The sequence below is a fragment of the Monocercomonoides exilis genome (assembly GCF_001643675.1).
Source record: "Monocercomonoides exilis strain PA203 chromosome Unknown scaffold12-1864167, whole genome shotgun sequence".
NCBI classification, from domain to species: domain Eukaryota; phylum Preaxostyla; order Oxymonadida; family Polymastigidae; genus Monocercomonoides; species Monocercomonoides exilis.
Window position 1 is genome coordinate 1,541,280 of NW_027150557.1, and position 22,312 is coordinate 1,563,591.

General features: G+C 40.3%; 3 protein-coding genes across 3 annotated transcripts; all 3 read left to right on the forward strand.

The window, feature by feature from the left end:
- Window positions 1-435: 435 nt before the first annotated feature.
- Window positions 436-1,172, forward strand: MONOS_17324 (uncharacterized protein; the record flags this gene model as incomplete). The annotated part of the gene is made up of 2 exons (XM_067870235.1): window positions 436-650; window positions 1,091-1,172. The coding sequence occupies 2 exons, from the start codon at window positions 436-438 to the stop codon at window positions 1,170-1,172; spliced, it is 297 nt and encodes a 98-aa protein (XP_067731365.1).
- Window positions 1,173-2,268: 1,096 nt separating this feature from the next.
- MONOS_12400 (uncharacterized protein) lies at window positions 2,269-10,100 on the forward strand (the record flags this gene model as incomplete). The annotated part of the gene is made up of 2 exons (XM_067865020.1): window positions 2,269-2,776; window positions 2,970-10,100. The coding sequence occupies 2 exons, from the start codon at window positions 2,269-2,271 to the stop codon at window positions 9,509-9,511; spliced, it is 7,050 nt and encodes a 2,349-aa protein (XP_067731366.1). The 3' UTR covers window positions 9,512-10,100.
- A 488-nt stretch (window positions 10,101-10,588) lies between these two features.
- MONOS_12399 (putative DEAD/DEAH box helicase) lies at window positions 10,589-21,375 on the forward strand (the record flags this gene model as incomplete). Its single annotated transcript, XM_067865017.1, has 2 exons — window positions 10,589-10,601; window positions 10,655-21,375. The coding sequence occupies 2 exons, from the start codon at window positions 10,589-10,591 to the stop codon at window positions 21,373-21,375; spliced, it is 10,734 nt and encodes a 3,577-aa protein (XP_067731367.1).
- Window positions 21,376-22,312: the final 937 nt, after the last annotated feature.

The window sequence follows — 22,312 nt, forward strand, 5'->3', positions numbered from 1 at the left end:
TCAGTGTGAATTCATTTAAAAAAATAATTATGTGAATCATTATTTTCAAGACATAAAGATATTGTTGACAAATTGTGAAGGATCTGAATTGAAGCATATACAAATATTTTGAATGATTGGTTCTGATTTTTATAGGTTCATATTTTTATTATTATTGTCATTTTTTAATAATTATCTTGAGACAAAAATGCATTTCATTTTCACAAGTAATTAACAAAGAATTTGCTGAATCACAAAACAAAGATCTTGTGAATCTTTTTACAATTTAATTCATAATAATGTTTACAAAAAACACATGCCATAATTATATAAACAGCTAATCATTTCCCAAGAAAATTTTTATTCTGATCAATCATATGTAATAAAACTTTTGAAAGGAAAAAACTCATTTATTTTTCTGTTTTTTTGGAATTTTCTTGAGGAAGCAAAAGCAGGATGCTGAGTCTGAAGCGGTTTATGAAGTGGGCGGGGATTGCGTTTTTTGTGGGGTTTGTGTACTGCGGAGCGACGGCAGGGCTGCAGACGTGGGAGGAGGCGAAGATTAGCGGGCGGAAAAGCGCCGGGGCGGTGGCGGAGCTGGCCGGGATGAATGCGTTCTCGTTTGTGGCGGTGTCGTTCTTGATCATGGCGGGGATGTGCGGGGTTGTGTGGTGTGTCTCGGGGGAGCGGGATTTGGTGTTTCTTTTTTTCTTTTTTTCTTCTTCTTTTTGCGTCTCTCGCTTTTATTTTCGAAAAGGCAACGCAAAACGGATGGCTGGTTTATTTTGTTTCAATTTTTTATTTTTATTTTTATTTTAATTTTTCAATTTGTTTGATAATTCCTTTCATGTGTTCACATCAATTTTTTTCTTTTCTTTTTTCTTTTCTTTTTTTGGTTTGTTTCATGTTCTGTTTCTTTGCTGGGGCTGGCCTTGTTTTTTTGGGAACTGATTGCTTTGGTTACGCGGTGATGGGGTGGCTTTCGCATTGTGTTCTGTGGATGTGGGCTTTTGGGGGTGTGGAATGTGTGGTGGGGCTGATGTGGGGTGTGCTGGACTTGTGTGGATGCGGGCTTTGTGGGGTGTGGAATGTGTGGAACGGAATGGGCCAGGCGATATGCGCCAACGCCTTATGAGCTGCCGGCGTATCTGAAGAAGCGGATGCAGAGCGGGTGGAAGTTCAAGGCAGAGTAGGTGGGGCAGAGGCGCAGGGGCGGAGGGAGTGTTTGCTGGGCAGCAGGAAAGGGGTTTGGGGAGAGTGGCTGCTCTCGAGGCAGCGATTGGAGCCTTCCCGGGAAGCAGAATATATCTGCCTCTGCAGCTGTTGCGCTTCCTCCTTCCCTTTTTCCCCCCTGGATGCATTCACGCTGCTCGAAGGACTGCAAGCCCGCAATGCTTCAGCCCGCTGCACAACATCTGAGAAAGAAAGATAGATAGATAGATAGAAAGAAAGATTGATTGATTGATTGATTGACAGTCAGAGTTCAGAAGATAGAGAGGACAAACGAACAGACAAAATCATCAGCAAATGATGTTGAATGAGACCTCTCCCGAAAAGCAAAGTGCGCGCATCCACTCAGGTCTGCTCGGGCTTACTTATCTCTGGGAGCCGTTTTGCTGTGCTGGATGGCTCTCCATCACTCCATGCAAACAAGACTGAATCATCAATGGATGATAGGGGAAATACTGCAATTGATGATAAATATTTTTATTTAACATTTTAGATTTTCTTTTATAAAATCGTTTATTCAATAAAAACAATGAAATGTAACTGATAATATTTTTTAAAGAAAATAGAAGATCAAATGTAGATTAATCCGTAATTGCAAACAAAAAATTAAGTATTTTGAAGCTCAAGATAATTTTACGGAGTAATGTGTGCAACTTTCAACAAAATTTTGCTTCATATTATTTTTTTGCTTGAAATCATTCTGCTTTGCTGTTTTTGAAGGAATATTATTAAAAAGGGTTCCAATATCACAATCCAAATTCCAGATACACGCATCAAAAGCTTTCCACATTACCCACCATTGTTTACATCTTTTGAAACTCAGATTCCTGTTTATAAGGCGACTGCGTATACTTGGCAACTTAATGGTAAAAACATATTTTCTTTTCTTTGTTGAAACTTTTTGTCTTATTCCAAAACTATAATAATTTTTATATTTTAGAATTACTCAATCAAGCACGAGGAGAAGATTCTGAAACGCAACACGGTATTTTGAACGCTGCTCATGCAATTTTAAAGAGTTTAAATGAAAAGGAACTTTCTCAAACATTTCGAGCACCAATGGTTCGGAAATTGTACCTCATTGGAGCCTGTGCAAAACCAGATATAGTTGCTCATGTTTTGGCAATTCTTAGTGATCTTGTTTTTATTGCTTCGACAAAAGCAAGCCATTGGGGATACAATTATCTGAATGAAGCTTTCGAACTGTCATTCGTGAGAGCATCGATGCAAGCTCATTTAATGACTCTTAGCGAACGATATGGTGTTGATGGCAAATATGTTGATGATGGAGCAGAAATGATCATTAAACCCTACGACACGTCTATTCCTTCAACTCCATATTACGGACTTCCAATGAAAAAATGCTTTTGTACACGAGTGATTCGGCAACGCTTGGCAGTGATGCTGGCACTGATGACAAAAGGTGAAGTGCCCACTTTAGGATTGATGAGGGTGGTTGCCAGTGGCGTTACTGACGCTCTCTTACATCCGCAGACTGACGGGGATGATGCAATGGGGGAAATAGCAAAGTCAATATACGCCGTCGCTTGTATAGCCACTAGAATGAGTTTGATTCAACTTTGTCTTTTTGTTGTGAATTTGTTATGATCATTATAACTTTTTCTGAAATTTTAATAATTTCTAATTTCAATCAAAACAATAATCAATCATTTTCCAACATTTCCCTCATTAATCGCATCAAACTCACAAACAATTCACAATCACACATTTCATTTATTTTCCCCATCATTTTCTTTCAGGAAACCTGCATGTCCTGCACTCCTTCACAGTGCACTACATCCTCGTCCCTTTTGTCCGCCTTGTTCCCCTCTCTGTTGGCGAAGAGCAAGTTACGGTCGAATGTCTAAGAGCTTTCTCGTGGATGGCGTTTTCTGACCAGTCGGCGTCGTCGTACCTGTTCCTCTCCACCAACGTGTTCCAGTACCTCATGCGGCTGCTGGGTGCTGTGAAGGTGGAGAAAGAGGGGGACAGAAGACTGCGGGTGAAGACAGGGCGGAAGGGGTGGTGGTACAACGGAGAGGTCGATGCAGATGCGCTGCTGGAGACGGTGGATGCGAAGAAGGAGCAGAAGGGGATATCCTGCAGAAGTAGAAGTAGAAGCAGAGGGAGAGGTGAGCAGGTGAAGAGAAAGGATAAGGAAAGCAGGTTAATGGAAGTGAAAGAGGGAGAAGAAGAAGAGGAAGAAGAAGAAAGAGAAGGAAAAATGGCTGATAAAGTTAAGAGCGATATAGTTGAGACAATAATTAGTTCCAATGCTGAAGGAAAGGTTGATGAAAAGAAAATAGGAATTGTTGGAAACGAAAGCAAAACATTCAACCAGTCATCAAAAGGAGATGAGAGATTCGATCAAGCAAATTCAATTGAAGCTGTTCCAACTGTTATGAAGCCAGACGAAGAGAATCTTGGGTGTTTGAAAGAAAAAGATAAAGAAAATGAAAAAGAAGCCGTCGATCAAATAGAACAGGCTAACACAACTGGACAAAACATCATTTCAACAATCGAACCAGCAACCAAAGCAGAAAGAGGTGAAAGCGGCGAAAGAAGTGAAAGAGATGAAAGAGACAGAAACAGCAACCAGAAGCGGCAGCACACTCTGCATGCGTCTCTGTCACCTGGCCGAATGCACACTCGCAATATGAGCGAGTCACCACAGCCACGATGTTCGAGTGCAGCGAGATATTCAGAGGAGAAGAAAGGGAAGAGGAAGAGGAACAGAGAGAAGGAGATCCTGGAGAGTGCGAAGAGGATGAATGCAGATGATAACAAGGGAGAAAGAATAAAGAAAAAGAAAGGAGAACACAAGTTTGCGAAGAGCATGTTCCGGCAGGTGCGGAAGCAGCTGTTTGACACCATTCAGACATACCAGCGGAGACCTGTCCTGAAAAAGGCGCTGAACAAAGAGGACGACGAAAAAGTGACTGTGATATATTCGCTAGGCGATGACAGGGTGGAACACACACTGAACAGAATGAGCGAAATGGAAAGCCAGCTGAAAAATAACACGAATAACAGCAATTGTGATGATGATGAAATTAATAGTCATAAAGAAGCAAACAAAGAAGGAGATGAAGATAATGTAACCAATTCAACACAGAATCCACAAATGACATCAGACAAGTCGCTGTTCGATCTTGTTTCTTCTTCGATTTCGAAGTCTGTTGATTTCAATGCACAGCATCGTTTTTCCAACTTTCTGAAGCAGCCGATTGTCACAGCCAGCAGAAACAACACTTCAAACACAAAAGTCATCTTCACCACAGACCCTTCTTCTCTGTTCGGCAAGTCACTTGCTCCAACAACCCCTCCTCTGTCTGCTTCTGCTTCTGCTTCTTCCTCTTCTTCCTCTTCTTCCTCTTCTCAATCACCACCCTTCTCTTCTTCTCATCCTTCTTTCCCTTCTTCCCATCCAAAAGGCGTCCGATTCCTCAAAATTCGTCCACACGAAGTGTCTTTTGTGACGTCAGCTGACTTTCGAAAGAAGAATGTGGTGAAGATGATACACACAGAGCCTGTCAATCAGCTGGATCCAGAAAAGATCAGAGGAGTTGAAGATGAGGATGAGGATGAAGATGAAGAAGAAAAGAAAGAAAAAGAAGAAAAGGATAAAGAGAAAGGAAAAGATGATGGAGAGAAGATGAAAGAGGAAGGGGAGACAAACAAGAAAGGAAAGGTTGAGGAAGAGAAAAGAGAAATATATGCCGAGAATGAACTGAAAGTGATCAATAATACAAATGAAAAGACAATTGAAGATGAAACAGAAGAGAAAAAATATTCAAAAACAGTCCAAAATGAAAAGAAAGACACCACAACAGAAACTGCACCTTCGTTCATTTCACCAACATTTCAGCACACTTCAACCTATCAGTCATTTACATCATCGTCATCTTCTTCTACTTCCTCTTCATCTGATTCTTATTCCTCAAATGTTTCCTTTTTTCCAATAAATAATCCAATTTCCATTTCAACTCCTTCATCATCATCATCATCATCTTCTTCTTCTTCTTCTTCTTTTGATTCTTCTCCCCCTTCTCCTCCTTTGCCTCTTTCTCCTTCTTCCTCTCAGTCTGTCTCTATCCCTCCCTCACTTCTTCCTCATCCTCTTCCTTCGACTTCATTCTTCACAAACAAAGAAAACATCTCATTTGCTTATTCCTCTTCTTCCTCTTCCTCTTCCTCTTCTTCCTTTTCCTCTTCTTCTTTTCCTTCTTCTTCAGTCAATCAATTCACTTCTTTCTCTTTTCCTCCTCTTTCTGTTCCTATCAAACAGGAGATGCAAACACCAAATCTTTCCACTTCTTTCTTTGACTCACCTCAGCCACAAACAAACACACAAAACACTCAAATTAACACTCACTCATCTTCTCCTAATAATATAAACACTTTTGCTTCTTCTTCTTCTTCTTCTTCTTCATCTTCATCTTCATCTTCATCTTCCTCCTCCTCCTCCTCTTTCTTTTCTCCAGTCAGTTCACCCATTTCATCGCCCACATCCACAGTTGCCACAGCCACTGCACCTTCTTCCCCAAACTCTTCTTCTGTTCCATTCAAAAACCTTTCTCTTTCGCCTTTTCTTTCCACAACATTGTCTTCTTCTAATCCTCTTCTTTATTCCACCTCATCCTCATCCACGTCATCTCCTTCTCCTTCACCTTCTCCTTCTCCCTCCCTCTCCCCTTCTCCTTCTCCTTTATCTTCTCATTTGCGTGTACCTCTTTCTCTGTCTGCTCCATCAACACCTGCCTCTTCACCACCTCCTCTTCTCTCTTCACAACCTTCGCTACCCTTTCTACCAAGCCTTTCTTCCTCCTCCTCTTCTTCAAAAACATCATCATCATCATCTTTATGTTCATCTCCTTTGATTGAAACACAACATCCACTTTCTCAACAGCCTGCTCCTTTGAACAGTCCTATTATTACTTCATCATCATCTTCTTCTTCAACTTCTTCAACCACAGTTTCTTTTGTCCAAGCCACAAATTCTCCAATCTCAACGCAAAAACAAATCTTGCATTCTCATTCACTTTCTGCTTCACCATCATCATCATCATCTTCTTCTTCTTCTTCTCCTCCTCCTTTACTCTCTCCAAACAATATCGACAAGCCATCATCTTCTCTTCCCTCTTCCCCATCAGACTCAGAATCCCCAGTCAAACAAACAACTTCCAAAGCACAGAATTCTGTCTCCTCAAAACTGCAAGTGCTCAAACAGGCGTCGAATACCCTCTCCAAACAAGGGCGAGTGTATCATCCGAGTGTGGCGGTGGTGGAGAATGTGTTGTATCTGCTGAAGATTATGATCGTCATCCTCCCTTCTGCTGTGCAGATCTTCATCAACAACCCGCTTTTGGTCGATAGAATCGTCACGTTGGCAACTGGGTGGAACGAGAAGAGGAGGAAGAGGAGCCAGAAGAGGATGGAGATGGTGGCAGAAGCGAGGGAGAGAATGGAAAACGAAAGAAGAGAACAAGTGGAAGTGCTTTCTGAATGTGCTTTTGTAACAAATGAAGAAGAAGAAATGATTGATGAGTCAGCTTTGGCGTTGTCATCATCATCATCTTCTTCTTCTTCTTCTTCTTCTTCTTCTTCTTCAATGCAAAGCCAAAGCAACATATTGTCATTGAACAGAATAGAAAATACCAGAAATAATAACCCACCGCCAATCAAACGTTCATCGTCTGCTTCTTCCTCTCTTCCTCTCTTTGACCATCTCTTCCCTTTCACCATTCTTCTCCCTTCTCCTCTCAATCCATTTGGTGCTTCTCTCGTTTCCTCTTTCACTGATCCCTCCTCTTCTTTGTATCCATACCGCTCACTGCCTCGTGTTCCCCTTCCTTATCTTGTTCCTCCCTCTCTGCTGAAGAAGCAGAATGAGAAGGAAAGAGTTCAAAGGAGACAGAGGCAGATGGGGCTGGCAGGGGTGACACACAGAAGGATAGATGAGCAGCGAGTGATGAACAGAATCCGGGCAAGAAGAGAGAGAAGAGAAGAGAGAAGAAGAGAGAAGAGGAGAAGGGCGAGCGGAGAGAGAGAAAGAAAGAAGCACAAATTCGGCCTTGATGGAGCAGAATGTGCTGCGTCTTCTCCATCTCCCTCACCTCCCTTCTTCCACTCACACAACTCTGTTGGAACACGTGCACGCTCCCGAACATCGCACCATTCACACAACTTCCGCTCTTCCTCTGAGCAATGTGCTGCCCTTCCCTTTCGGCCGAACACATTTTCGCTACAATCAGACTCTTCTGTGCATTCAGCATCGTCTTTTTTGAGTCGCCCGCTGAGTCTGTCAGCTGTTGTTCCGCCATGCAATTGTCCTGTTGGATGTCCCTGTGATGGGCACTCGCCGTGTGGGTGCACGTGCCAGAAGGGAAGGAGAGAGAGGGAGAGGAGGATGATTGAGAAGAGACAGAGAGAAGAGGAGAAGAAGGAGAAGGAGAGGAGAAGGATGGAGCACAGAGGGGAAGGAAATGAAGGGGAGGCTGGAGAGTGGGAGGAGGAAGAGGAAGACGAGGAAGAGAAGAGAGAAAGAGAAGAGAAAGAGAGAAGTTTGACATGGCATAGAGACGATGAAGAGATTGGGATGAGTGTGTTGGAAGAAGAGAAATGGGGAGAAGACGCAAATGACAATGAAAAAAAAGGGAAAACACACAAATCGTCGCTTGCTGAGCTGTATGAGAAGCGGAGGGAAAGAGAGAGGGAGGAGAGAGAGCGAAGAAAAAGAGAAGAGGCTGAAGAAGAAGCACTTTTGAGGAGACAAGAGAGGAAGAGGAAGAAAGAACTATTGCTGCAGAAGATGATGAGGGAGCAGAGGAAGGGAAAAGCTGAAGATGATGACGAAGACTTCTACAGAGACAGCATACAAACATCTGTTGCGACAGAAAATGTTTCTATTGAGAATGGGCATGCAATGGAAGATGATGATGGAGAAGGCGGAAAGAAGAAGAAGAAGGGGATATGTGATGATGAAGACAGCAGCAGTGAAGAAGAATTGGAAGAAGAGGAAGAGGAAGAGGAAGATATTGATAATAATAGCGATGATGAAAAGAAGAAAAAGAAGAAGAAGAAAGACAAAAAGAAGAAGGATAAACAGAATGCAGCTGAAAAGAGATCAGCGTCTGTGCCAAAGGAGATTCCTCTACTGCCTTGTTCTCCTAATCATGTCTTCCACACAGCAACTTTCGGAAAAGAAGCAGAGAAAGAAGAGAAAGAAATGGATGAAATGTTCAAAGAGAAAGAAAGAAAGCAAAAGGAACACAGAAAAAGGAGATCGTCTTGCTCTTCTTCTGTGGCTATGCCTATGCAATCTTCTTCATCTTCTTCCTCATCATCATCCTCTTCCTCATCTTCTTCTTCTGCCCCACAGCCAATCGATTCCACATGGACTCCTCTTCCACCCTCCACCCTCAATCCAGCATCCAATCCATTTGTGTCATATTTCAACTCTCTTCAACGCAATCAATACTTAACACCCTCATTTCACAACCTCACCACCACCATCACAACTCCTGCTCCTTCATCTTCTTCTTTTCTTTGCTCAAACACACCTCTTTTGTCTTCTTCTCCCGCAGATCCTGTTCAATCTGTGTCTTCTCCTTCTCCTTTTTGTTCATCATCATCATCATCTTCTTCTTCTTCTTCCTCTTCCTCTTCCTCTTCCTCTTCCTCTTCCTCTTCCTCTTCCTCTTCCTCTCTCTTCCCCCTTCTCTCCCATCTACCCCCCTCCCTCTCCCTCTCTCTCCCAGCCACATCCTCTACCCGCGTCCTCTCCTCCATCATGGTGCGCAGCTGGTCCCAGGAGCTGCTGATGTGGATGCTTCGATTAGGCAGCAGAGAGCAGTCGATGCGGCTGGCTTCTCCAAAATTGCCTGTCTGGCAGGCGCTGCTGAGCGGGATGTGGGTCGGCTTTGAGGAAGACGAGGAGCTCCAGCTGAACTCGCTCACACACGCTGAGTTTCTGCTGAAGAAGCTGAGATTTGGGTATCTGTTTGGGAAGGGGAGGCAGAGGAAGGGAAGAACAAGTGCAAGTGCAAGTGCTAGTGCTAGTGCTAGTGCAAGTGTTAGTTCAAGTGTTAGTTCAAGTTTGAACAGCAGAGGAATTACCATTGAAAACACAGGGAAGTCGACGAGGCAGAGGGAGAAGAATGCAGAAGATGCGTATTTCCATTTCCTGGCTCAGTTTGAAGAGATGGGGTGTTATGACGACTTGACTGCTCTGTTGCATCATGGCGACATCACATTTGTGTTGAAGGTGAAGAGACTGCAGGATTTGATTGACCGCAAATGAGAATGGAGAGTGTTAATGATGTTGTTAAGTTGAAGTTTTTATTTGAAATGATTTTGAAAAGAAGAATGTGTTATGAATTGTTTGAATTTTTTGTCTTTTTGTCTTTTTGTCTTTTTGTCTTTTTTTCTTTAAGAATTTCTGTATTTCTTTAGAAAACGAGTTTCACATATTCATTTTTTATCTTTTTTTATTCTTTATTTTAAAAATGAAATTTTTCAATGTTTTATGGAGAGAAGAATATTTGCTTACATGCACATGCTCACTCACATTCACACTTACACAAAAAATTTGTCTTATTTCGATGTCTTTTGAAAGAACATTCCATTCTTTATTTTTGTATGTGTGTGTTTCATTCATACACACACATTGTTTTATACAGCTTTTTGAGCAGATGTACTTCCATATTTGTGATGAAAATCTGGTTCTTGTTGTTGTAATTGTAAGATGAGTTTTCTTGCTGTCGTCTTTGCTTCGATGTTTCATGCCTTTTTTAACATTTTTAAATGTTCTGTTTAATTCTTGCCTTTTGTTGGATTTGTAAATTATCTTTTCATCGCCATAATTAAAAACGCTGAAAGCGAATGATGGATTGCTTTTTACTTAACAAGAGTTATATTGCATTATCAAATGCAAGCGATATGTTTCCATAAACGTCTTATATTTTTCTAACAAAAAATATCTTTGATTTCTCATCGCGTTGCAAAAAGAAAATGAAATCAAGTTTTAATACTCCACTCTTTTCAACACTCTTTTGAAAGGTGAAAAAGGAAAAATTTGCACAAATTGAGTACAACATATTCAGGAAATATCATTTTTTCAATTTTTTTGAAATGAATAATTATTGAAGTGAATACCCTTAACAAAATTATAAACATCAACAATTTTTAAATTATCATTTATTCAATTAGTAGAAGCTGTATGATTTTTTTATTAAAATTACATATTCAAAACTTTTTATTGCGCATGCATTTTAATAAAACTTAACATAGCAAGATTAGAAAGTGAGAGAGAAGACACTTTTTCAATTTAGATATTTCCTGACGATTTAGAAAGGAGCTTTTTATTTTAAAAAGAAACATGAATGAGAGCAGTATGAATCATCTTTCTGATTTATATATTGAAACATTTTTCTTTTGACAAAAGACAATGAAATTGTTCCTTCTAAATCAATATCAATACACATTCCCAGATCACCAAAAAAGATAACAACATTTTTTGCTCCATTAGGAAGTGGAAAAACAAAAAATGATGAAAAAAGCCCGAGAACAAATCAAATTGAGAAAAGAAACTTATTGACTGCACCAGTTAATCTGAAGAATTTATCAAAAGCACAGTTTCTGAAGAAATCAAAGAAAAAGCAAGCAAGCAACGCGATTACGTCTCACTTCAAGCCAATTGTCCGAAGTGCTCGAATAGATGTTGGACATGTCCCACGATTTTCGACAAAGACAGGAGAGCTAATTAAAAGTCAGGAAAATGAAGAAAGTCAAACCGATCAAAAACTTCAATCAACACACTCTCCAAAAAGAAAATCTTCAATAAATTCTTCACAAAAATCTGTTCCTCGACATCAACTCCCAGATTCTCCTCCATCCTTTTTCCCTATTCCTTCTTTAACAACTATCAACACATATATATTCCCAGTATCTGTTGATTCATCTTCGCAAGAATCATCGGGCTCAAACTCTTCTTCACCACAATCTTCTTTGCCAGCAATGCATCCACCATCAGCCCGCCAGCCTTCTTCATCTTCTTCATCAATCCGCCTTTACCAGCACACAATTACTCAAACATGCTTACTTTTTAACACGCTTGTTTGCATTCCAACAGGAACGGGAAAGACATTGATTGCAGCTGTTGTATTGTTCAACTATTTGCGATGGTTTCCAACAGGCTGCGTCGTGTTCATGGCCCCAACTCGACAGCTGTTGGCACAGCAGTTTCGAAGCTGCAAGCGTATTCTTGGTGTTGGCGAGAAAGAGAGTGTGATGATGACTGGACTGACAGATCAGAGGGAGAGGGACAACGAATGGAAGCAGAAGAGGGCATTTTTTGTTACTCCTCATGTGTTTGTCAACGATATCCAAAGAGATGCTGTTAGCTGTGCAGAGCGAATTGTGTGTGTTGTGGTTGACGAAGCTCACAGAGCTCGAGGCAACCAGCCGATTGCAACGTGGGTGAATGCACTGGAGCAGCTGAGGGAGAAAAGGAAGAAGGGCGAATTGGCAAAGAGATCATTTGATGAGCACAAAGCAGAAGCAGAAAAAAAAGCAAAGCAGAGGCTGGCTGAAAGAGGGGAGATGCTCGATGACATTGCAGATGGATTGACAGTAAACGATGATTCTATGATCGCCCTTGATGCTCTAAATCAGTTTCCTGATGCTGATGAAGCTGTAGATTTTTCTTCTTATCGTCATTTTACGACTTCTGATCTTAATGACAAGGGATTTCGCATTATAGCGCTGTCAGCTACACCTGGAGCAGACAGAGCAGAGATCCAGCAACTGATAACCACACTCCACATCGAGCGAATCGAATTTCGTGCGCGAAACGATCCAGAAGTGTCTCCGTTTGTGCATGCACGACGCATCGAAACAATTGGCGTATCTCTTCGCACATCTCGGCCGATCATGGAAGCGCAGAGGCTCCTGAACCAGGTGTTCTATCAGTCATTAGTGAAACTCACACGCTTTGGCACAGGAGTTGAGACAAAGCCAGAGTACATTCGGCAACAGCAGCTGGTGATGCTCAGGCAGCGATGGAGGGAGGACATGGATGCGCAGTTCAAAATTGCGAAGAGAGCAACAATGATATCAAACGCAAACCGTCTTCAAATGATGCATCAGAATCAGCAGCAACAAGGAACTTATCATCCACCTGCAATTGCAAGCGCTGCTCAAGTCAAAGAGATTCAAGCCAAAAGGGCACTTGGAGAGGCTGAATTTGCAGTAGCCATTTCGCTTGCGCATGCAGAAAAGCTGCTTCAAGAACATGGCATACACTCGTGCAGGACATATCTTACAAACTATGAAGATTCCATTCTTGCTGGTTCGTTGGGTGCTGATACTGTGCTAGCATCGTCTTCGTCTTCTTTATTAACTCCTGAAGAATTTGAGGAGCGAAGAAAACTGATAATGGCAACAAAAATACAAGGCCGAGTATCCAAAGCAAAGCAGCAGCTGATCCAAAGTGAAGAATGGAAAGAGTTGATGAAGGCTTTGAATGTGATGGAACAGGAAAGCGTTGCCCATCCAAAGATAAGAGTGCTGGAAGAAGTTATTTTGGATCATTTTCAACGGGAGGAGGCAAAGCAGTCGTTGCAACAACGAAATAAAAACAAAAATGAAAAAACTGATTTGATTCCAAAAAGTCTTGATGAAAATTATCACAAAGGAGCGGATTTGAATCCATCTTTGAAAGATGAACTCTCAAAAAGAAGCGAAGAATTTATTCCATTTGCGACAGATACTCCACTGAAAGATTCTTCGGCGATTTTTCCTCATTCATCATCGTCATCATCATCTTCTTCTTCAAATCCTTTTCAGATCCATTCAAAAGATGGCTTATTAACATCAACACGAGTTATGATATTCAGTGAATATCGATCTTCTGTTGATGAGATTGTAGCTCATGTTAACCAGTTATCGCCATCTATAAAGGCAGCGGCATTTGTGGGGAAAGGCAGAGGTAAAGGAAGAGACATGACATGTCGAAGAAAAAGCAAGATACCAATTAAAAATCAAGAAAGTGGAACAGAAATGAAAAGTGACAGCACCTTCGAAGCTGAAGAAAGCGCAGCAGAAAGAGCAGAAGATTCTGCTTTGGAAGGAGACGAAGAATGCCTCGAAGATGCAGATGAATGGAGAGATGCTGCCGAAGGAGAGGAGCTACCAGACTTTCAGCTTTCTTTAAGTGCAGATGGTTCTTTGACTGGAATGACACCATCATCCTCATCAGCAGCAAAAGCACTTGATGCGCTGAATATTTTTCCTCGCTTTTCCATAACTCCTCAGCGTACTCCAACGACAGATAAAGACCAAGCAAGAATTATGGAACAGTTTCTAAAGGGAGAAATCAACGTAATTGTGTCAACTTCGATTGGTGAGGAAGGATTGGACATTGGCGAAGTGGATTTGTGTGTCTGCTATGATGCGCCTCCATCGATGCAGCGGATGGTTCAGCGGATCGGAAGAACAGGCCGCAAACGCGAAGGAAGGGTTGTTGTTCTGGTGACCGACAAAAGCGATAGAGGAAGCGCAGCAAGCAGTGGAAGTATATTTGACAAGAGCAGGACAAGTCTCAAAGGAGATTCTGAGTCTGAGACAAATACAACACCAGCAAAGAGGTCGCCTTTCAAGAACGGTGAACAGTCACTTTTTGGGGAAACAGACTCATTTACGATGACGCGCGAGAATTCAGAGCTGATGGCAAGACTCATCAAAACAGGACTTTTAAGCAGCAACTCCTCAAATGTGATGGAAAGGCAGGAAATGAAAGTGAGGCAAATGAATGCACTTCTGTCTGAGGCAAGTGTTGCATCTGGTAGTTCTCTGTCTTCGATGGATTTCACAATAGGAGGAAGAGCAAGTGGAGGTATATCATTTGATGGATCAACATCTTCACTCGAAAAGATATCCACCTTGTCAATGCAGCAGATGGTTGACAAAGACAGAGAAAGAAAGGAGAGAGAGAAAGAACTGAGGGAGCTGCAAAATGAGATGATTGTGAGAAGCAATGTGGGAAAAGGCGGGAGTAACGCTGAAGGAGACGATGAGAAAATGGAACCGAACGGAGCATTGAAACAGATAAGAGGAGAGTCATCAGATAAGAAGAGTGTGGGAAGAATGCACGGCTGGGTGTTTTTTTCAGGCAAAAACGAGCTAATTCCAGTTGTTCCGCAGGTGAAGTTTGTGAGAGTTGAAGTGAGTGAGGAGGAAATGAATGAAGAGGCAGAGCTGAGCGAGAAGGAGATTCTGGAAGAAGAAGAAGCAGAAAAGAAGAAAAAGAAGAAGAAACAGCTGAAAATGAAGAAGGAACAGGATGAAAGCAAACGAGAGAAAAGAGAAAGAGAAAAGATGCAGCAAAAAGCAGACAGAGCACGAAAAAAGAAAGAAAGAGAAGAACTGGAGCTGCTGATGAAGGCAGGGGTGATCAAAAACAATGGAAGAGGAAAATCTGCTGCAGAGCTGGCAAAAGCATATGGGCTGAAGAGCAGCGAAAAGAAAGAGAAAGAACCCAAACAGCCGAAAAATGAGGAGAAGAAAAAGAAAAGAAAATCAAAAAAAGCAGAAGGGAATTTGGATGCTGAAGAAGAGAAAGAGGATGGGGCAGCTTCTAATTTGAAAGAAATAAGCGAAGAAAAAAAGGAAGAAATTCAGAAAGCCTTTCAGATGATTGGAGTTGAGATTGACGGAAATGACTTTGATGAAGATACATTTTTGGATGTGAAAGAAGACAGCAAAAGCAATTTATTTTCTATAAAAGACGATGACCTACTCGAAAACAGTGTTTTTGAAGATTTTGAAAAACAGTCTCGTTCTTCGTTTTTGAAAGGAGCGATTGAAGAAAAAGGTAAAGAAAGCACTTTTGCTTCGAAATTTCTGTCTGTTCTGAATGTTGCGCATTATCCATTTCGCACATATAAACTCGAACCATCGCTTTTTGATTCATGTGTGACAAAGCTTAAAGAAGCAGATGATGTTGGATATTTTCTAAACAGTCCTTCTCAAAATGAAGAAGCGCATGAATCTTCGCTTTCTCGCAACGTTCAGTTGTTTCGTGATTGCTTCTATTTGTCTCGGCATCCGGAAGAATCAGCTGTTCACATTCCTCAAAAGCTAACTTCATTTTACTCGAAACTTACAAACACAAAAGAAGGCAAAACTGAATATGAATTTGATGACAAAGAAAAAAAATATGAAGAAAAAGAGGAATCGATGAGAAATGACGATTTTAATGACGTTGACTTTGCAGATTTTTTGGATCATAATGATGCTGATGATCCTACTGCATTTGATGGAGAGAGAGCAGATGATGTTGCGTTTGAAAAAGAGAAAGAGAAAGAACAAGAACAAGAAGTGAAAGTGAAGAAGAAGAAGAAAAGAAAGAAAACAAAGCCTCAAATAGTGTTTGATGACATTGCATCAATTGCTTCTCAGATGACTCAGCCACACTCGCCCATTCTCAATCGTTCAACCTCTGCTTCATCATCTCCCTTTTCCACTCCAATTAAAAAGCACTCGATGATGATGCATTCTCCATACAGAAGTCACTTGTCTCCTTGGATTAAGCGTCCGCCTCTCTCTTCTCATCTCCATCTGCCTTTCAGCCAAGGCTTGTCTTCGCAGCTGATAAATTCCTATTCTCAAAGCTCTCATTTGTCGTATGAACAGAAAGCAGCAATGTCGATGGCTGTTCATCGCACAAATTCTGATTCAAAATCAGTCAAAACACCAAAAAAACGAAAGAAGAAGAGGAAGAAGTTGGAACTAGAAAAAGACGATTTCGATTCTCCAGCAAAGCCAAAGAGTCAGAAAGAGTCAACAATTGAAGGTGATCACATGAAAGAAAACGAAATCCAAGATTTCCTTCAACAGATTTCTGAAACAGCACCAAAAAATACACAAAGTCAGTCTTTAGTCAAAAGACATAATTCTGAATCATCGAAGCAAATGCATACTTTGGACGAGTACAGTCAATCGCTCTCTTCTCCTTCTCCAACATGGTCGCAGCTGAAGCAAAGGGAGCCCTTGTCTCGTCCGCTTTATGGTCTTGGAATTGCCTCTCCAACAGCCGAAGAGGTGAAAGAGACTGAACTCATTCTACAGTCTATTCACATCGATGAAATATTCAAAGTTCCACTTGATCCCGATGAACTGAATGATGATGAACTTGAAGAAAATTTGAATGGAGGAAATGAAATTGATGAAAAAGATAGTTCGTTTGTTGAAAGGGAAGCAATTGAAATTACGGATGACTTTGATGAAGAGGCTGCAGCAAAGATGTTGGATGACAACAACGAAACAGCAAGTAATATTAAACTTAAACAGGAAGAAAACAATTGTAATGAGCTTCGGGACAATCAAAATTCTTCTGTTGAATCAAACACCACTTTGTCTCAAGCTTCTCAAAAGTTGGCTTTGCTTTCAATTGGCGAACAGTCCACTCTTTTTCCTTCAGCAGAAAAGCTTATTCATCAAATCTCTTCCACTGCACATGAGGAATCACAAGACACATCTCAACATCCAATTAATCAAGAATCAACATCTTTTGATTCTCAAACTGCAGCTTTTGATCCATCGGCCACGCCAACAGTTACAAACAGGCATCTTTCTCTTTTGGTGCCAGAAAAAGTTCGTCTTTCCCAGAACTTACTGCACCGTTCTCAAGATAATACTTCGATATTTGATCAGTTTAATTTTCCTTCTCGTTCAGCAATTAAGAATTCACAGCCAAACTCCAATATCGCATTTGAAGCAGACACGTTGGAATCTCTTCCGTTTGTCGAAAGCGAGAAAACAGTCACTTCGGTGAATGAGAGAGGCAAAGTTAAGCAGAATTTGGAGTCTCAAGAAGAAATGATGCTCGATGATGAAAAGTCGCAAACCACTCGACTTTCGCAAATAGAGCGAATAAACAACAGAAAAACAGAAAAGTCGAAGCCTGTTTTTGCAGTTGTTGCAAATACAACTGAAACTGAGTCGGAATTAAAAGAGAAGCCAAAGACTACGATATCAGAAGAAAATACATGCAACAGTCTGCTTGAAAGCGGAGTAACAGAAATTGGAAATTCAAATATTTCCATTTCGGATGAGACTCTTAGCCCTCTAAATAAATTCTTTGAGATACAAAAAACGAAGCAGGAAGCAGAAACAACATTTTCTGGTTTGAGGAAATTGGAGAATGAAGGCGGAAGCCACTATATGAGCAACGAAGGAACAAGGCAAAGCTTTGTGCAAATCAGCAAGAGATTCGAAAGAGGAGAGAATTTCAGAGAAAAAGAGAAAGACACTTTATCACATGTTTCTTCTCAAAGTGATACAAAAATGCAAGACACGCCTGCTTCTCAGGAAATTCCTTTTTTAAGTGGGGAAAAAGAGAGCATACAAAAAGAGATTGTTCCAAAAGAAATGAAAGCTTATGAACAGCCGAACAATACTTCACAACATACGCAATCAAATCTAGAAGGAAACGCTTTTGTTGGTCCTTATGTATTCCCTTCTGATACAGAAGAAGGCAATGCATTATTTGAGCAACGCCAAACCCAACTTCCGGATTTCGATGAGTTTGAGCCATTTCGAAGCACAACTGGGCAATATGAAATATCGACGTCTCAACATTCAGTTCCGCGCTCACAAACAACCACGCCGAGTATTGAAACGCCAGCCACATCACAACAGTCTCATCAAAAAGTCAAAGCTGAAGAAACTAATGCTACTAAAAAGCTTCCACACCAACCGCTGTCCTCGCTTCAAAAACTTCACTTGCTCTCCAAAAACAAAGTAAGCCATGGAATTGCCTCTTCTTCTGCTATTTCTCTTTCTCCAGCTCGTTCAACTTCTCCATGTATTTCTCCATCTGGCTCTCCACCTATTCCTCCACCTGTTCCTCCACCTGTTCCTCCATCTATTCGCCAACCTATTTCTCCTCCTATCTCTTTGCCTGCTCCATCTTCATCTTCTGTTGCTGCTTCTGTCATTTCTCCTATCTCTTCTCCTTCTATTTCGCCTTCTTCTCCTCTTCAAATGCCAACTGTGACCGCAAATTATTTGCGAGTTCGCAGAAATCTTCTTCGCATTTCATCTGACGAGCAGCTCTCTCAAGCAGTCAAGCTTGTTGATCCGATGAATCGAAGCCAAGACAAAGAAGAAGCAGAGCAAATTCTCACACAACAAATTCAGTCTGATTCGCCAACAGTTCTATCTCCATTATCTTATTCTCAGCAACCAGCTGTTGAATCTCCGTTGCCTCTCAACGAAAAAGAATATGTCCAAAAACAAAAACAGCAGAATGAACAGGAAAATGTTGCTAATGTCAATTTTAGACGCCTTCGACGTTGCGCCTCTCTACTTGGGTCTCAGCTATTAACACAAAACTTTGCTACTCATGCTGATATTTCCAAAGAAGAGCAAGTTATAAACAAGAAATCGAATGAAACTCGAGAAAAAGAACATCAGATTGGAGCATTGCGAACTCATGAAGGTCTTCTTACGGATGAATCAGAAGCATCACAAGCTCAGGAAAAAGATGAAGAAATAAGTGAAGAAAATGTAGATCAATTTGGAATCGTGAAATTTAAAAAGCGAACAAACATCACAAACGGCATTGATGAGCAAGAAAGAAAGAGAAAGAAAGAAAGAAAAAAGAAGATCAGAAGTGCATATTTTGAAGATGAATGCGAAGAAACATCGGCTGAAGATTCTGAAGATGAAAGAAGACGTGAAAAGGAACGGAAAAGAAAAAGGAAATTGAAGAAAATGAAAAAAAGAGAAAGAGAAGAGCGCAGAAAATTAGGCCTTGAAGTCGAATCTTCAACTCATTCATCTGAAGAAAGTGAAGCAGGTGAAGATGATTCAGAGTCTGAAGATGGAAGCAATCGAAAGAGAAGAACAACATCAGAAGAAGAAGAGGAAGAAGAAGAAGAAGAAGAACTTAGCGATGAATCAAATGACACAAATCTTTCGGGTTTCATCGTTTCAGAAACAAATATTGGATCTGCTCCAGTTGAAGACAACGGAGAAAGTGCTGAAAATGAAGAAATGCCTACGCAGTCACCACTTGCGCTGCACAGAAGGCTGTTTCTGAATCAAGTTCTTGATTCGCCACACAGAAAGCGAACTGACATCTCTCCGAAGCGCTCTGCGTTGTCGCCTTATTCTTCGTTCAGAAGAAGAAAAGCGAATGAACCAAACTTTTTATCGTTCATTCCATCAACTCAAGCAATTATGGAGTACAAGCAACAAGACGAAGCTCAAAGGCGGTTGAGGAAAATGAAGGAACGGGAAAAGCGCTTGCAGAGAAAGAAAGATAGAGAAAGCAGAAAAAAGACAGATCATCATTCAACTTCAGAATTACGAGTTGATAAACATCAAGATAATTCAGAGTCGAATGAATACGCCAAATCAATGAAAAGTTCAAATGAAAATGATAGTAGAATAAATAATACTCTAAAACTTAATTCGGAAGGCATCTTTGTTTCAAAGTTGGATGCCGGAAATGAAATTGAAAGTGAACATGGCATTTTAACACGAAATCAAAAGAAGCGTTTGAAAGGAGAAAGTGTGAGTGACAGTGAGCAAGTGGAGATATCTTTGATGGAAATGCTTTACGACGAGTCTGATGAAAGTTCGTCTGACGCGGAGGAAGAAAATGATGATGCCGAAGGTGAGGAGACAGAAGTGAGCGATTTGGTTGATAAATCGTTGCTATCGCCTGAAGAAGAAGACGATGACGACGAAAACGAAAAAGGAATAGAGAACTATTCACAACAGTGCGAATTGGATGAAATAGAAGAAGACGCAATAGATGAATTATCAACATTTTCGTCAGACGAAGAAAAGGTTAAGTGTCCAAAGTTGAAGAAAAATAAAATTTCAAATGTATCGAAGTTACAACGTTATGCAGGCCTACGACAAAAGCTTCAGCAATCATCAAATTCAAAGGAAACGAAAGAAAATGCAAGTGAAATGTGCAATTCCAGTTCACGAAGCATTGCAGGTGAAAGCAATGAGAGTATAACAAGTTATCCAATTGAACAACATTCTGTAATTGCAGGAAAAAATCTGATAAATCACTCTGAATTAAAAGATATTAATAAGCCAACGAACATACTTAGTACCCTTTCAAGGTTAAACAAAAAACATAATTCCGAAGATAAGCTGCCAAGCTTGGAAGCAGCTCCAAATGATGAGATAGCAAAAACTGAAGGCAAACAAACGCTTTCCAAAGTTAACTCTTTATCTCTCGTTTCCCTTCAACCTCCAAACAACCAGCCATCAGTATCTTTCAAACCAAAAATGTCCATCAAACAAGCAATAGCTGCATTAGCTAAGAAGAAACAAAACAATCCACAAGAAGTCGCAAATTCTTCTCAATTTGTTACTCACACTACTCATACGAATGCCTTGACAAGTATTTCAAATCAGGTCATTGCGCAAGATGCAACAAAATTGAAACAAACCTCATCCGCTCAGATAAAATCAGTTGAACATGCATCTGGAATGCAAGATTTTCCTTCCTTGACAAATACTGATAGATCTGGTGAAATTAGAAACGAAGGATTGAATTCGGAAAAGTTAATAACTTTGAATGCTACAAACGGAATGAAAGGGCAAGTTGGCAAACATTTGCAGAATTCATGGCTTCAACAAAATCAGTTTAGCGAAAATAAAATGTCATCTCTTCAGCAAAAAATGTCAAATCAATTCCAAACAGCCTTTGTTCCCCAAAAAAGGTTGCTTTCACCTCCAATTTCAATTAACTCTTATTCGCGTATTTCACCAGATAAATGCATTTCGGGCTTGTTCAATCAAAAAGAAACAAATGTTGCTTCTCATTCATCAAACGATGTTAATATCACTGAGAAATTTACTCTTTTGGAAAAATCTGATGAAGCATCAAAATCGACTGGTAGCAGTTCTTCAATCAACACTGTTCTCGATCAATTTCATCCAACTAGATCAACTCCAACTGCAACAATTTCGTTATCTTCTAATTCATTCATAATACAGAAACCTTCAGTACAACAGAATACACCTAAACCAAAGTCAAGTTTGCTGCTTAAAATACGTCAACAAAAGCAAAAGCAGCAGAAACTGACTTCTGCGATACAACCAAATATGGATACTTCAAAATCATTGACTTGAAATCAATTCTTCTGAAAAACAAAAGCGACTCAATAAATAATTACGCGAATGTCTTTGAAAAACTGTTAACGAATTTCTCAAAGTTTCAAAAAACTTGAAGATACTTGCAATGGAGATGAATATTTGCTTGGAAGGTTTTCAAAACCAATTTGCTTTGAAGCGATTACCAGCTACTGTTAGCAGATAGACTATTTGAATTTGTGAGCTTTTCCTATATCGATTTATTCCTGATGAAATTAGAATAACAGGATAATTTATCATACTCCATTCTAAATGGGATACATCATATTTTATTGAAATGATTGATGTTTATCATTACTGCACAATTTCCTTGATCAACTGTAGAAAAATAATCCTTTTCATATGCGAAAATTGGTTGCAATTTCCTTAAAGTTATGAGAAATGTGTTTAAAGTCAAGAGCACATTTGCGCTTTTGAATGGAATGTAAAACTTATCCTCAATTGTTTTTTAGAATTTTTTATGAAATCTTTGACTTCAAAGCAAATTTTTGCGTGAACCAGAATGGCTTGCGAGCAAAATAGTTCATTATTTCACTTGTAAGTTTCAAGACAAGGACGAAGTGGCTATGATCGTATTTGGCTTGAAAACAAGTAAGAAATAATTTTGGCAAACCAAAATAATGCACGTTCCAGTATTTTTCAAAAGAATGAAAGAGAATCGGAAGAAGAAAAATGGCTCCAACGCCAACAAAACTTTACAACGCAATGCAGCCTGAACGAAGAGGTGATGAAAAAGAATTGGAGAAAATAGCAATAATTTCAGCCAGTTTCCTACGATTGTTCTGATATTGATAAGTATTCGTTTGAACATTGGAGCGACTCATTGAGCAGGGATTTTGGTGCTTCTCCGCTGAATCAGCACAGTTGCAATTGAAGTGAAAGTGGCATTTGAAAAGAAGCAACGGTTGAGGAAAGC